Source organism: Sinocyclocheilus anshuiensis, unplaced genomic scaffold (genome assembly GCF_001515605.1).
Source record: "Sinocyclocheilus anshuiensis isolate Anshui unplaced genomic scaffold, SAMN03320099.WGS_v1.1 scaffold1127, whole genome shotgun sequence".
Lineage (NCBI taxonomy): Eukaryota > Metazoa > Chordata > Actinopteri > Cypriniformes > Cyprinidae > Sinocyclocheilus > Sinocyclocheilus anshuiensis.
This window is the reverse complement of record NW_015546115.1, coordinates 702,944-719,552: the sequence shown is the minus strand read 5'-3', so window position 1 is coordinate 719,552 and position 16,609 is coordinate 702,944. Positions and strand designations below refer to the sequence as shown.

Below are 16,609 nucleotides of genomic sequence, written 5' to 3'. Positions count from 1 at the left end.
AACACATTTCATTACACCAAATACACAAAATAATGTTCTTTTTAGCAACATCATATGACCCCTTTTAACGTTTGAAATTTTGACTTGACAATGCTTAAAAAAATTCCTAAAAATGTTTAGGAATGTAGGATGTTGCTATGGTGTTCTAATGTAGAATGTTGGTCGCAAGAATGTTCTTTGACTGTTCACCAAATCTGTATGTCTGCCTGGGTAGAAAAATTATAGCAATATGATTCAGATCAGATCAGAACAGACAGCAATTTAACTTCCGCCTTACCGATGCCGGACACCCGGTTCCAGGCGATGTCCATGGCCAGGTGGGCCATCTTAGGGCCGACGCCCGGCAGACGCATCAGACCCTCCAACATGTCTCCGCCAAACTCCTGCTGGATCAGAGCCGTGGCATGTTTGATGTACTTCACCTTTGTCTGAGAAGAAGTTTGTGAGTTTTTGATTGTTGAAATCTGTTGCTCTGATTATATAAACATATATTTGAACTCATACGTTTGGACTTGATCTGCTTCTTTTTTCACTTTTGTGGTTGTGTTATTGCAACTTGACAAAGTCTCTGTACAAAATAAAAGACTATTAAATAGTAATAATAATATTAAAAACATACATTATATAAAAAATAAATAATTATAGAAAAAATTATAGAAAATGATTAGAAATTACATCAAATATTTGTAAATAAATGTAGTTTCACCTGTGTAGTTAGTCTCACCTGCAGGAGTTTCTGCATGTGTTTGCAGTGGAGCAACTGAAATGCTCTGTTCGTGAACTTCTGCTTTCACTTTTGGAGGACCATCTTCTGATCTGAGCCCTTGAGCCATTCTGGATCTCAATCTGCGAATTCCTCCTTTATTTACATCACTTTTCACCATAGTTTCAGTCGCACAAGTGTCTAATACAGCTATTGATTCGGTGAAATATGGAGAGTTCATTCTTACAATCAAACGAATGAATATATTTAAACACACAAATTCCGGACTGGCGCCAACATTAGATGACATTACCTGACTTAATGTCACAAATATAACCTCAGTTTTTGCTAAAAACAAACCTTTTGGACACAACATCCCTATCCATGCTGTCGATACCGATGTCCGACTCCTGAATGAATCAATTCTTTTGAGCCGGATCTTTTCAATTAATTGTCTGAATCGCAGTGAACGGATCCCACGAATCACTGAATCGATTGCTTGAACGAGTTCATCCAAAGCGAACTGTTCGAAAGAACCGATTCGCGGAAATGAGTCAGACTCGTCAGTTTCATAAGCGATTATCGCGTGTAGTTTCTTAACACCGCCAGCGCTTGTAAAGTGAACGTGCGCTCGCGGCTCTTAGAACTACAATTCCCTGCAGTCAGTGATCACGTGACGTGTTTTTGTAGGAAGTTCATGCCCGTGTGTTAAGTATGACTTCCGGGGGGCAGTAAAGGGGCTGGTGAGAGCAGAGGCACTTCTGTTGGCTGAGACACTGCGTGACAAATAAATGCATAAATCGGGAGCGATTCAGTTTTATCTTTTAGTTATATGTTCTCGATATCTTCCCACCTCCATCATCCGCAGACGGTAAATTAACAGTGTGTTTGTTTGTTGCATTGGCATGTTGTTTATGGATTGATACTGGTTTATTTATTTATTTATGTGTTGTTTATGTTACCACATCGGAGATATGCGTGTATTTACACGGTTTATTTGGCGTGTTTATTTTCAGGTATTGTCTCTGTCACAGTCAATTAGTGCATTTTTAAATGCATGCTTTTTTTGTGCATGGGCTGAACTGAAGTGGACTGTCACGAGGTGTCAGACGTTTGACTAATGTGCAATGTTTTCATGTCAAAAGAGACGATATATCAGTGAAATAGATTGTTATTTATGCTACAAATGAGTTATGGTTTAGTAGAAGTGTTTTGAGGTCTTGAGGAGCTGAGGTGCTCAAATCTCCTGAGGTACTAATAATGACATGCCACAGAGAGACCCCAAAAATACATATGAAAGATGACCCAGGGACCCACTACCAGACATTCAGGGGCCCTGGGACCCTCAATATATGTGTAATCTTTCTTTAATTACGTGAGAAATATTATAACATTAAATGTCATCATAATAAAAAATACATATTTGTAGGTAAAATATTTAAAATAGAATAAATATAATATTTAAAACATACTGAATTTATGATTTATTTGTAATTTTTTAAGATACATAAAAAAAAACGATTTGGTTTGAAAGAAAGAAAGGAAAAAAAACCCAGTAAGCTTACAATAAAAATAATAGCAGAATATTTAGTTAAAAATGTGAAAAAATATAGTAAGCAGAAGTTTTGTAATAATTATTTTAAAAATAATTTTATATGTACATTATTTTAGATAATTCTAAAATTATTTTAATTCTAGATCTAAAAATATAAAATAACAGAAATAAAAATATATATATTTAAAATATTTTTTACAATTTTCTTTTTTTAGTTCAGAACAGCCTACAGACCCTCTTTTGTGCTTTTTTTGTATCTCCAGCTGCAGGAGGTTTGAAGTATCTCTCATTCTCTCATTCAGGGTCTCTCGCAGGAGTGAAGATGAATAAACAGCCCAGTAAAGAGTCTCTGCGGGACCGGGTCAAGGGGATCTTTGGGCTCGGTCCGACTCGGCCTCACAGCAAACAGACCGAGAGCAAACCGTCAGAGTTCATCATCACGCTGGACATCTTGATGGTCAGAAACACTCCAATAATCATTCACACCATCTACACTTCTCCACGACCTTGTCTTTCTCATGTATTCTCTCTCTCTATCGTTCAGGAGCTCACTCCAGAGTACGGCCTCCACCACCGGATCAAAGTCATCAACCACGTGTGCGATCTCGCCAAATCCAAGAAGTTTGAGGAGGTGAGGAGCATCTGCCTGCTCATATATGTGACCCAGTCATAAGTTTTGGATAAATAAATAAGCTTTCCATTGATGTATGGTTTGTTAGGACAGGACAATATTATTCTGAGATACAACTATTTGAAAATCTGGAATCTGAGGGTGCAAAAAAAATCTAAATATTGAGAAAATCGCCTTTAAAGATGTCCAAATGAAGTTCTTAGCAATGCATATTACTAATCAAAAATAAAGTTTTGATATAATTACGGTAGGAAATTTACAAAATATCTTCATGGAACATGATCTTTACTTAATATCCTAATGATTTTTGGCATAAAAGAAAAATCTATCATTTTTACCCATACAATGTATTGTTGGTTATTGCTACAAATATACCCCAGCGACTTAAGACTGGTTTTGTGCTCCAGAGTCACATATGAGCAGATCTACAGTGTGTTGTGTGTGTTTCAGCATGCGGTGGAGGCCGTGTGGAAGGCCGTGGAGGACATGATGCAGCCTGAACAGCCGCCTGAAGCCCATCATGCAGTGCTGGTGCTGCTGAGAGCCATTATACAGGGACAGGTGCACATTTTGAACTCCTTGTGCAACACAGTGCAGTGTGGCGGCAAACACCACTCACGTTTTCCTCATGATCTTCTTGTGCAGGGTGAGCGCTTGGGTCCGCTCAGAGCCTACTTCTTCAAGATCATTCTGGACTATCAGCCCTCAAATGAAGATCTGGCCGAGAGACTGGAGGTGTTCAAGGCCCTCACGGAGAACGGGAAAGACATCACCTACCTAGAGGAGGAGATCGGTACGGTTCACGCATGCTTTGATTCATCCTGGTGTTCTTAAAGAGATAGCACACCTAAAAAGGGAAATACTGTCATCATTTACTCGCCCTCATGTCATTCCAAACCTTTATGAGTTTCTCTCTTTTCTAAGCACAAAATAATACATTTTGAATAATGTTAGGAAACAAACAGTTGTCGGTAGCCATTGACTTCCATTGTATGGAAAAAAAAATACTATGGAAGTCAAAGGCTAGCTGTTTGGTTTTCAGCATTCTTCAGAATATCTAATTTTGTGTTCAAGAGAAGAAAGAAGCTCATTTACAGCTCACCTGTATGACTTTCTTTCTCCAAGAAGATATTTAACAGTTGTATAAACGGTTTGTGTAGCATCATATGCAGATTGTAATACGTGTTTGTATGTGTCAGCTCGGTTTGTTTTGCTGTGGATGGACATCGGTCTGTCATCAGATTTCCTGCATGTGCTCGTGAACTTGGTCAAATTCAACTCCTGCTACCTGGATGAGAACGTCTCCCTCATGGTCCAGTAAGAAAACACACTCACATTTCTCATTAGCTTTTGAAAGCTTCTGCTTAAATGCAATATACCCTAGAGATCAAAAGATTGGGGTCAGTAAATTTTAATTCTTTTTTTTTTTTAAAGAAATTAAAACTTTTATTCAGCAAGGATGTGTTAAATTGTTAAGAAGTGATAGCAAAGATTTATATTGTTAGGAAAGATTTATATTTTGAATAAATGCTAATATTTTTAACTTTTTATTCATCAAAGAATCCCGAAAAAAGTATCGCAGTTTCCAAAAAAATATTAAGCAGCACAACTGTTGCCAACATTGATAATTCTAATATAAATCAGCATATTAGAATGATTTCTGAAGGATCATGTGACACTTTATACTGGAGTAATGGCTGATGGAAATTCAGCTTTGCATCACAGAAATAAATTATATTTTAAAGGATATTAAAATAGAAACTATTATTTTATATTGTAATAACATTTTGCAAGATTACTGTTTTTTTTTTCTGTGTTTTTGATCTAATAAATGCAGCCTTGATGAGCATAAGAGACTTCTTTAAAAAACATTACAAGTCTTACTGATCCCAAACTTTTGAACGGTAGTGTACACTGCAGTTCAGAAGTATGGGGTCTGTTTTTAGATTGTGTTTTTTGAAAGAATTAATACTTTTACTCAGCAATGATGCATTCAATTTATCAAAAGTGTCAGTAAAGACATTTATAATGTTACAAAAGATTTCGGTTTCAAATAAATGCTGTTCATTTGAACTCTCTATGCATCAAAGAATCCTGAGAAATTGTATCACAGTTTCCACAAAAATATTCAGCAGCACAACTGTTTTCAACATTGATAAAAATATAAATATTTCTTGAGCACAAATCAGCATATTAGAGTGATTTCTGAAGGATCGTGTGACACTGAAGACTGGAGAAATGATGCTGAAAATACAGCTTTGATCACTGAAATAAATTACATTTTAAAGTAGTTTGAAGTAGAATAATATGTAACAATTTTAGTGTTTTTACTGTATTTTTAAACAAATGAATGCAGCCTCTGTGAGCATGAGAGACTTCTTTCAAAAACTTGCTGACCCCAAACTTTTGAATGCTGGTGTAAATTTGTCTATGTATGAATTTCTTTTTATTTAAAAAAATTGGTTCGGTCAAAATAGTGAAGGAAAAGGACATATAAGAGTTTTCCCATGCACTAACTTCATTGATTTGTTTCTCACAGGAAAATCTGCCTTCTGTGTAACCGGACGACTTCCTCCACAGATATCGAGGTAAAAAAAAGTGGTGTTTGACTCAGTCTTTCAGGATTATGATAAAAGCAGTGATAGCTGAATCTGTTTATCCATGTATGTGTGTGTGTGTGTGTGTGTGTAGGTTGCGCTGCAGGTGTTAGACGCGGTGGTGTGTTATAACTGCCTGCCCTCCGACTCTCTGACGGTGTTCATCATCACACTGTGCCGAACCGTTAACGTGAAGGAGTTCTGTGAATCCTGCTGGAAGGTACACAGAGAAGTATTCAGCCAAGTTTAATATATCACATTTATGGTGCGGTTCATAACCATGCTTTGACCTCTCTGTTGTTGTTTTTGTCTGTTTGTGTCTAGTTGATGCGTAAAGTGCTGGGAACTCACCTGGGTCACAGTGCCATATACACCATGTGCCGTATCATGGAGGAGAGGTACACACTGACTTATAACGACAGAAGACAGATTTGTGATTGGTTAGAGAGTCAATAGGCTATAAATATAATAATAATAACAGTAGTTATATACTTGAAAAAAATTAAAATATTTGTTAAATAAAACATTTAAGCTTTTATATAAGGTAGATTTTCATTAGTATTTCCGAAAATAGAGTGCAAAAATGCTCTTTCGGTGTTCGGCTGAATAAGCGAAAAGACCGAATAAATTGTACCGAGCAATGATGTGACGTGATCAAATAGAGGCGCGCACTAATGCAGGAAACACGTCTGCAGTGTGGAAGCATTTAAAAGTGTCCGAGAAAGACTCAAAAATCATTACAAGCACCGACAGCGAGAGACTGTTTAGCACTGCATCTCATGTCTCCGATGAGAAGAGGAAGAGGTGGTTGTTGCTGGTTACTCTATGATGATTGAAATCGTGAAATGTAATGCCATGTAATGCCAATCGCAAAATTATATTAATATTTAACCTTTTAAACAAAGGCAAACATTTATTAGCATTTTTTTTTGCTTTAGTATTGAAATTAGGATTGAGAGTCACTGGTGTTGGCATGAACTGCTGAATTATTGTGATGTTGATGGATCTAGTGTTCTCAGTAGTGTGTATGGTGTGTGTGTGTGTCTGGTGTAGGGTGTACAGTGAGGACGCCGCTCTTCTCAGGGGTGCTGTGTTTTTTGTTGGTATGGCGCTGTGGGGAGCTCACAGACTTCCTGCCCTTAAAAACACGCCCACTCTGGTCCTGCCTTCCTTCTACAAGGTGTGTGCTAATTTGCCATCAGTTTGTGTTTTTAGAAATATATTATGAAACCTACTAGTGTTTGACCTCTGACCTCTGTGCCCAGGCCATGAGCTGCACGAATGAGGTGGTGTTCTATGAGATTGTGCTGTCGATCACGCGACTCATCAAGAAGTACGGCCGAGAGCTGCTCGTTGTGACATGGGACATCCTGCTGTCCATCATAGAGAAACTCCTGCAGCAGATACAGGTACACACAGGGTTTAAATTGGGCCGGGGCCGTCCGTACAGTTAGTTAGGCAACATCACACAACGTTTTCACCATTACGACGGTTTAATAGTTCTATAAACAGTTCAATAAGCAAATACAATAATATTAGGTTACTTACATTTTAGGCGGAAACAGCGCATCTCACAGCAACCAGCCGATTCATTGCTGATTGATTCCGTGTTTTGAACGAATCGGTTGAGTCAAAGTTTCATTAGCCCATGCATAAACATCTGATGAATCTGCCGTTTGAACGAATCGTTTGAATGAGCGACTCAATTACTCACTCATTAAACGCTCACTACTGGCACCTACTGGCGTTTTAATTTCGTTGAAAAGTATCATTTCCACCATTTCTTGTTTGTATATTCAAAAATATTTAAAATAATTAATATAATATTATTTATTATAATATTAATGCAGTTGTATTTTTCAGTGTAAATTATTTAATTTGATAACGTATGGATAATCACATTATTATAATTGAATTTATAGACCAAATGTAAGAATTTGAAACTCTCTCTCTCACACACACACACACACACACACACACACACTGAGATGTTTTATGGGTGTTTGTCTCCTGACGCTCTTCATATATGTGGTGTGTGTAGATGATGGGCAGTCCTGATCTGAAGGTGATCGTTTATGAGTTACTGAGCACCGTCGAGGAGTTGTACGAGCAGAACGACTTCCACGGATCCTCGCAGAGATTCTTCAGCCTGGTGGAGAAATGCGCCGATAAACGTCCCGTGAGTTTCACTCGCTCCCTGTCCATCTGTCCTCTTCTGAAGCTGTCTGGTTTGATTCACCCTTCTTGAATGTATTAATTTATTTAAATGTCGTATTAAAAGTTTAATTAAACCGTGTTATTACATTTAAATTAAGTATATATTTATTTGAATTTATTATTCAATTTAAATTAAGTATAAATTAAGGATGATATTCAGACTGACTAAATTTGTTATTAAATTAAATGTATAATTTAATTTAAATGATGTATACATTTATTATTAAAATTAAATATACATTAAGGAGGATATTCAGAAATGTATGATTATATTTCATGAAAGTATAAATATATTTAAATTTATGACTAAATTTAAATTAAAATGTATTATTCAATTTAAATGAAGTATAGATTTGTTTAAATTTATTATTAAAAGTAAGTTTAGTATAGATTGAGAATGTTCAGATTAACTAAATGTATTAAATTGAAAGAAAGTTAAAATGTGTTTTAAATTTATTTTGACATTAAAATCAAATTAAAATATACATTTATTTAAACTCATTATTAAAATTAAATTAAGTATAAATTAAGGAGTATATTCAGATTGACTAAATGTATTTAAATTTAATACATTTAAATTACAATGTATTATTACATTTAAATGAAGTATTTCTTTAAATTCATTATTAAAATTAAGTATAAATTAAAGAGGATATTCAGACTGAATTTATTTAATTGAAAGAAAGTGTAAATGTATTTAAATTTATTGCTAAATTTCATTTATACATTTCAATGAAGTATAGATTTATTTAAATGTATAATACAATTAAATTATGTATAAATGGAGGATATTATCATGGACTAAATGTATTATTCAGTGTAAAGGAAGAATGTATGAAGAGTTCATTTGCAGAAACAGATAACTCTGTTTTTAACATTTTTCAAAAATCATGTTTTTTCATTGTGCATTCCAATTAATCTCAATCAAACTGCAGTTGGGTTATTTTGATTAGGTTAAAAATAAATAAAAAATACAGCTAACTAACACAATAAAACACAATAAAAACAAGATAACATAATAAAAAAACATGATAAAAAAAATCAGTTTTAAACTGTTTTTGCAAAGAAGCTCTTCGTATGTATTTAAATGAAATGCATTATTTTGGTTTGATGTGCTGTTGTTGAATCTGTCCTGTAGGATGCGTCTGTGCTGATGCTGATTTCCTACAGAGCTCAGTCCATTCAGCCGGCCAAAGACGGGTGGCTGCAGAACCTGCTCAAACTCATGGAGAAGTTCTTCAGGTCTGGATGATTCATCATTTTCACTAAAGTCCCGTTTTAAACGAATCCTGGGAATAACACCTCTCTCTCTCTCTTTCTCTGGGTGTCAGGAATGAGAGCCGTACTGTGATCAGGATCAAGGTTCTGTACATCCTGTCCTTCGTGCTCAGCACAAACCGACAGCTCTATGAAGTCAGTCCTACAGCAGTCAGGCCTTTCCTTGTGTTCATGAGCTCGCTGTTGTTTGTCTTGATCGTCTGTGTTCTCTGTGACCAGGAGGAGCTGATCGAGGTGGTGGTGATTCCTCAGCTGGGTCAGATCGCTGAAGATCGAGATCTGTCCGTCAGGAAACAAGCCACGCAGCTGCTGGTGGATCTCGCCGAGGGCTGCAGCACGCATCACTTCAGCAGCCTGCTCGACATCATCGAGAAGGTAGCGCTGCTCGCTCATGATGTCACTGACGGAAGCGCAGGCATTCCATTTTTCTCCTGTTTGAAATTTTCAATTTAAAATTCAAAAACCGGAATTGTTCATGCGTAAGGGAATCTAGATTTCCACCATTTCTGCAGGTCCTTTATATAGCCCTGAAATAGTTGATTTATTCAAGCATATCTAAGGGAATATTGAGTTGTTAAATGTGATAACTATAATTCTTAAGAATTTAATTTGATTTAACAAAAGCTTTTAAAACAAGATATAAATCATTCATCACTTCTTCCATTGGCTGCCTATTCCACAGAGACACAGGTCATTAACTGTTTAGCAGTAATTCAGCAGCCGTTGTATTCAAGAGAACAAAATAGACACTTCCTGAGAAATTTGTGCAAATTAAAAAGGTAAAGCCAATGTGGAAGCCATTGTGATTTTTATTTAATGTGATAAATGAGTTCACACTTATTTGAATGTATTATCAGATTTAAATTAAGAATAGATTTATTTTAATTTATTGTTAAATATAAGTATTGATTTATTTAAATGTAACATTACCTTCAAATTAAGCATAGTTTTATTTGGATGCATTATTACGTTTAAGTATAGATTACTATTAAATGTGAATAAAGTATAGATTTATTTAAATGTATTATTAAATTGAATACATTTCAATTTATTTATATGTATATATATATATATATATATATATACAGTGGGTACGGAAAGTATTCAGACCCCCTTAAATTTTTCACTCTTTGTTATATTGCAGCCATTTGCTAAAATCATTTAAGTTAATTTTTTTTCCTCATTAATGTACACACAAATTAAAAAGTATGGAATTATTAAAATGTATTATTTAATCTAAATGAAGTATGTATTTTTAATATATTAATAAATATTAATAAAGCATGGATTAATAAGTAGTTTAAATGTGTTTCCATCGTAGTTTATGCCCAAATAAAAATGATCAAACTCAATTGAGCGTAATTTTTTTTCATTCACATTTAGAACATTTCTTTAACTTTTTTTTTTTTAATCCAGCATTTTTATGTAAAATCCCCAAACAAGGGACGAGACTTGATTTGTGTGAGTGAAAGTCTCCTGTGCTCCTGTAGGTTGCTAGTCGTCCGTTAACCTGCTCTATGGAGGGAGAGAGAGAGCTGTCAGTGGAGTCGCCCATGGAGGACGTCCGGACCGCTATACTGGGACTGCTAGACATCCTACAGGTACTACAGTACTTCTTCTGCTCAGTGCGCTCATGGTTACGCTCTCTAGCAGCTCCAGTGATGCTGTGTCTGTTTCCAGAGTAAACTGTACAGTCTGCCGGCCAGTCACGCCAGTCGAGTGTACGAGCTGCTGATTTCTCATCTGCAGCTTCACTACAAGAACAAATACTACAGTGCCACCGGGAGCTCCATACGCCTCAAGGTCAGGCTTTTGACTCCAGTTAGTCAGCAACACCATAGCAAACACCCTAGCAACCAAATACTCCGAATACGTAACCTTTTCAAATCACCTGGGCTTCAGAAAAGGCAAGCATGTTGTTTTCTCTCATTGTTTGTGTGTCAGGTCTTTGATTTCTTGCTGATGATGAGGGCCGACTCTCTTCATCGTCTGGGTGTCCCCAATAAAGATGGAGTCCTGAGATTTAGCCCATACTGTCACTGTGACGTCGGGTAAGAACACAAGCATGTGTGCTTAGTGCTGTTTTCTTATTAAGCACACTTATTAAGGAGGATGTTAAATGATATCAGATTTAAATAGTGCTGTCAAACGATTAATTGCGATTAATCGCATCCAAAATAAAAGTTTTTGTTTACATAATATATGTGTGTGTACTGTGTATGTTTATTATGTGTATATATAAATACACACACATGCATGTATATATTTAAGAAAAATGTTATTTTTAGATATTAAATATATTTATTTATAATATAAATTATATGAATATAAATATAGACATGTAAATATTTTCAAAATATATACTGTATTTGTGTGTATTTATATATACATAATAAATATACACAGTACACACACATATATTATGCAAACAAAAACTTTTATTTTGGATGCGATTAATCGCGATTAATCATTTGACAGCACTACATTTAAAGTATAAATGTATATACATTTATTTAAAATTTAAATAAAAATGTTTTATTAAATTTAAATAAAGTGTGAATTGATTTACATTTATTATCAATATTAATTTAAATATTAATTGTTAAGGAGGATATTTAGATTGACTAAATGTACTATTAAATTTAAATTGAACTAAAATGTCTTATTGAATTTAAAAGAAGTATAAATGTATGTAAATATATTATTAAATTCAGATTAAAAGAAGAATACATTTATTAACATTTTTTTTATAAGATTTAAATTAAAATGTATCATTACATTTTAAAAAGTATAAATGTATTTAAATTTTTATTTAAATTAAAATGTAACATTACACTTAAATGAAGTAAACATTCATTTAAATTGATTATTAAAATGACTAATATTAAAACTAGAAATTATTAAAGAGAATATTCAGATTGACTGAATTTATTAAATTTAAATGAAATATAAATACATTTTAAAAAACTTTTTTTTATTAAATTTAAATGAAGTATACATTTAATTCCATTTATTATTAATATTAAAGTAAGTATAAATTAAAGAGGATATTCAGATTATAATACTATATTTCTTATCAAATGTAAAGAAAGTATAAATATATTTAAATATATTTTTAAATTAAATTAACATGTATTATTATATTTAAATGTATACATTTATTTACATTTGTCAAAATTAAGTATAAATTATTAAGTAGAACATTCAGACTGACTAAATCTCAAATGTCTGGTTTTCAGGGAGTCGGAGAAGAGAGTGACTGATAAGAAGCCAACAGGAACTGTGTCACCGCCGACAGGAAGTCCCACACCAGCAGCTCCGCCCTCCTCCATTCGCACTGCCTATCTGCCCTACAGCCTGGCCTTCAGCGTGCTGCTACAGTGCCTCAAGATGGTACACAAACACACACAGCTCACATCCTCTTCCCTTTAAAATGATTGATGTCATGGTACTGTATTTATGTACCATATTTTTAACACGGTGCCGTGTGGTTTTGCATTCCTCGAACATACGGTTCAAATACAACACAATCTGTGTGCGCAAATATAACTACCGCGGTGTGAAAGGTAAAACATCAGCTCCTTGCTTCATTTGCAGGAGAATGACTGGAAGGTTCTGAAGCTGGTTCTGGATAAGATGTCCTGCACCATCCAGTACAAAGTTCTGGTCCTGACCTCACCCTGCACACACACACACACACACACACACACACACAGACAAACACACACTTACAGTGATGGCCAAAATGATCAGAACACTAGTATTTTCAGCAGCTAAAAAAATGGTTTTAAGTCAGTTATTTCTATCTTTTGCTGTAGTGTGTCAATAGAAAATATCAGTTTGCATTTCCTAACATTCAATTTGCCATTAATTGTAATAATCCAGTGAGATTTGAGTCTGACAGCAGCCAGTGCTGCACACAGAGATCTGATCTGATCACATCAGTCTGTCTGGAGTGGCATGAAGAAACAGAACAAACTGAAACAGACTAAATCCAGAAGAACTGTGGCTGTCTCCAAGATGCTTCAAGAGACCTGATGATCAGATCAGATCTCTGTGTGCAGCACTGGCTGTTGTCAGACTAAAAATTCACTGGATTATTACAATTAATGGCAAAATGAATGTTTGGAAATGCAAACTGATAAGCTAGATAGAAAAGATTTAGCTGGTGAAAATACTAGTGTTCTAATAATTTTGGCCACCTCTGTACTACACAGTAACTCAGTGGAATAAACTGTATGGAAGCAAGGTAATTTGGGAGAGTGTGTGTGTGTGCAGGTGACGGACCGTCTGATATCGGAGCGTTTGAAGAAAACTCCTGATGGATTCTCCCTCACTGATGTTCAGCTCGCTGTGGTTCCTGTTCTCACTGCCCTCACCTCCTACCACAGCTACCTGGAGCAGTCCCGACAGGTGACACAAACACATCTACCCCGCTATCCAGATCAGAGCGGAATATAAACATCAGTTTGTTTGTTTTAGAGTTTGTCAGATTTGATCAATTTTAGCTAGGGCTGTGTTCTAAACCCTAGTGATCTAGACAGTATCATAGGCACACTCCGAAGGCTGTTTGAAATAATAAGAAGCAAAACTGTGTTACCTTGTAAGTTACCTTAAGTTAAGTATGAATTTATTTAGGTGTATTATTACGTTTAAATTGAATGTACAATTATCGCATTTAAATTAAATATGAATTTATTGAAATGTGTTATTGTATTTACAATAAACATACAATTATACAAATTTATTATTAAATTTTAATTAAATATAAATTTATTTACATGTTCTTTAATAATTAATTTATGTAAATGTTTAAATCAAATAGGTTTAACTTAAATTTATTACATTTAAATTAAACATGTTTATTCAAGTGTATTATTAAATTGAAATTAAGTATACAATTATGTACATGTATTATTACCCTTAAAATAGTATACAATTATTAATAAATGTATTTGAATTTATTACATTTAAATTATAAATGTATTTAAATGCATTACATTTAAATTAAATATTTACATTATTTACATTTAATTAATTTAAAGTAAGTATACATTTAAACATTTAAATTAAATATTAATTTATTGTTACATTTAAAGTACACATATTTAAATGTACAATTATATAAATTATATATAATTTATAATTATAATTTAAATTAAATATGTTTATTTAAATTTGTTGTTAAATTTGAATTAAGCAATGATTTACTTAATGTGTTATTAAATGAAACTAAATAAAAAATTAAAGTGTATTAATAAATTTAATGTAAGAATACATTTACTTGAATTTATTCTTACACTTTAATTAATTAATAAAGCAGTCGGCAGCAGATCTAATCTCTGGAGGTGATAGCAGCCAATCATCTGATGCGCATCTAGGAATGTATTGGATAAATGTGTTGACAGCAGAGATTTTCTTCACCTGTTTTCTCAGAGGGAGCTGGTCCAGTGTTTGGAGAAAGGCCTGATTTACCGCTGTGCTAAGCAGTGTGTGGTGGCTCTGACCATGTGCACCGTTGAGATGCCCGACATCATGATCAAACTCCTGCCCGCCCTCATCGTCAAGCTCACGCACATCTCGGCAACCGTTGCCATGGCCTCGCCCATGCTGGAGTTCCTGTCCAGTGAGTGCAAGCCTTCAGTTGGTTTCCCTGCCCATTCTCACATTCTGACCAATCAGAGCCGCCCTACTCACTCTGAGTCTGACCAATCAGAATATAGCATAAATTCTACATTGAGGATACAACCACAGCAAAACAACACCTGTGGATCATATACAGCAGCTCAAGTACTGATGCTTTTTGTCTCGTCTCTCTCTCTCTCTCTCTCTCTCTCGCTCTCTCTCTCTCTCAATATTGGTGTGTCGCGTTTGTGCTTTAATGGCATGACAATTGTTACAATGTATTGCCAAAGCATAGTGTTTACACTGAATCATAGATATCGCTTTCATCTTCTCACAACTGATGGCAAACTGATTTTTTCATGATTATATGAGTTGACCTGAAGAAAGACAGACCCAGGTATTCACACACCCTTAGTTCTGCTGACGCTGTCACCTGTCTCTCTCTCTCAATACAATTTTTTTTTTTTCTCTCTCTCTCTCTCTCTCTCTCTCTCTCTCTCTCTCTCTCTCTCTCAGCATTGGTGCGGCTCCCACATCTGTATGCTAACTTTGTAGCCGAGCAGTACGTCAGTGTGTTTGCCATATCGCTGCCGTACACCAACCCCTCAAAGTGAGTGAGCTCATGCACACCTGTGAACTCACACGTACAGAATATGTAGCCAACGTTTGCCTTCATTAGCTATTTGACTACTTGATGTTCATTTATAATGTTACAAAAGATTTCTATTTCAAATAAATGCCGTCCTTTTGAACTTTTTAGTTCATCAAAGACTTTTCCACAAAAATATGAAGCAGAGCAGCACAACTGTTTTCAACATTGATAATAATGTTTCCTTAAACAGCAAATCAGCATATTAGTATGATTTCTGAAGGATCATGTGACACTGAAGACTGGAGTAATGATGCTGAAAATTCACCTTTACATGAAAGGAATAAATTACATTTTAACATATATTCAAATTGAGAACAGTTACTTTAAACTGTAATAATATTTCACAATGTTACTGATTTTATTGTGTTTTTTAATCAAATAAATGATCTTAAATTATGTTTTCTTGTTTTTCCTTCATTCTCTGTAGGTTTAATCAGTACATAGTGTCTCTAGCCCATCATGTGATCGCCATGTGGTTCATACGCTGCAGACTGCCTTTCAGGAAAGACTTTGTTCAGTACATCACCAAGGTGGGTGATGGGATTGTCGGGCTCATGTGTTTACAGATCGATCTGTTGGTCTTGAGTTGAGGTGTGTTTTTGTGTGATTAGGGTCTCCGTTCAAACGCTCTTTTGCCATTCGATGACACTCACGAGCAGAGCAGCTTCAGAGCGCGCAGCACCAGCCTGAACGAGAGGCCCAAGAGGTACGCACGCACACGCACACACACGCACGCACACACACACACACACACACTCACGCACACACATGCAAACACACACACACACACACTCACACTCACACTCACACTCACACTCACACTCACACTCACACTCACACTCACACTCACACTCACACTCACACTCACACTCACACTCACACTCACACTCACACTCACACTCACACTCACACTCACACTCACACTCACACTCACACTCACACACACTCACACACACACACTCTCACACACACAGACTCTCACACACACACACTCTCTCACACACTCTCTCACACACACACACACACACACATTCAAACACATGCAGGGCCAGATCACGGTTTGTCTCATGTCAGGTTTTGCCGTGGGAAGGACTCAAAGCATGATTGTCATTCAGGCGCCTCATTGGTTAATTTTTTTGATAGTAGTGTCGTGATTTCTGGCTTTGTGTGTCTGGTTTACGTCAGAACATCAGCTGAGTTTTCACTTCCACTCACGGATGCTAGTTTGACTGTGGGACATCTCTTTTCTTATCGGTCTCATTTCTTTCTCTAGGTGTTTCTCTTTCTCTCCTCATCTGGCTCAGCAGTGACTGTTTCTCAAAGGCAGACTGACTGTCACATCAAAACCATT

The 16,609-nt window shown here is 35.4% G+C and overlaps 2 protein-coding genes across 2 annotated transcripts in view; one reads left to right on the top strand and one right to left on the bottom strand.

The window, feature by feature from the left end:
- The window catches only part of LOC107700796 (Na(+)/H(+) exchange regulatory cofactor NHE-RF2-like), a 20,080-nt gene extending 18,981 nt beyond the window's left edge, over positions 1-1,099 (bottom strand). The window contains exons 1-2 of the mRNA XM_016502612.1: positions 707-1,099; positions 278-428 (exon numbers count right to left, since the gene is read on the bottom strand). The gene's annotated coding sequence lies outside the window, so the exon portion shown is untranslated. The remainder of the gene's footprint in view (positions 1-277; positions 429-706) is intronic.
- A 334-nt stretch (positions 1,100-1,433) lies between these two features.
- The window catches only part of tsc2 (TSC complex subunit 2), a 49,900-nt gene continuing 34,724 nt past the window's right edge, over positions 1,434-16,609 (top strand). The window contains 25 exon segments of the mRNA XM_016502611.1: positions 1,434-1,574; positions 2,561-2,715; positions 2,803-2,889; positions 3,340-3,450; positions 3,535-3,682; positions 4,089-4,206; positions 5,429-5,477; positions 5,581-5,706; positions 5,811-5,884; positions 6,540-6,666; positions 6,752-6,895; positions 7,528-7,665; positions 8,842-8,945; positions 9,035-9,116; positions 9,201-9,356; positions 10,472-10,582; positions 10,662-10,784; positions 10,926-11,032; positions 12,221-12,374; positions 12,579-12,663; positions 13,231-13,394; positions 14,418-14,607; positions 15,123-15,216; positions 15,686-15,788; positions 15,870-15,964. Of these exon segments, the coding sequence (XP_016358097.1) occupies positions 2,581-2,715; positions 2,803-2,889; positions 3,340-3,450; positions 3,535-3,682; positions 4,089-4,206; positions 5,429-5,477; positions 5,581-5,706; positions 5,811-5,884; positions 6,540-6,666; positions 6,752-6,895; positions 7,528-7,665; positions 8,842-8,945; positions 9,035-9,116; positions 9,201-9,356; positions 10,472-10,582; positions 10,662-10,784; positions 10,926-11,032; positions 12,221-12,374; positions 12,579-12,663; positions 13,231-13,394; positions 14,418-14,607; positions 15,123-15,216; positions 15,686-15,788; positions 15,870-15,964 (2,825 nt within the window). The 5' untranslated portion in view covers positions 1,434-1,574; positions 2,561-2,580.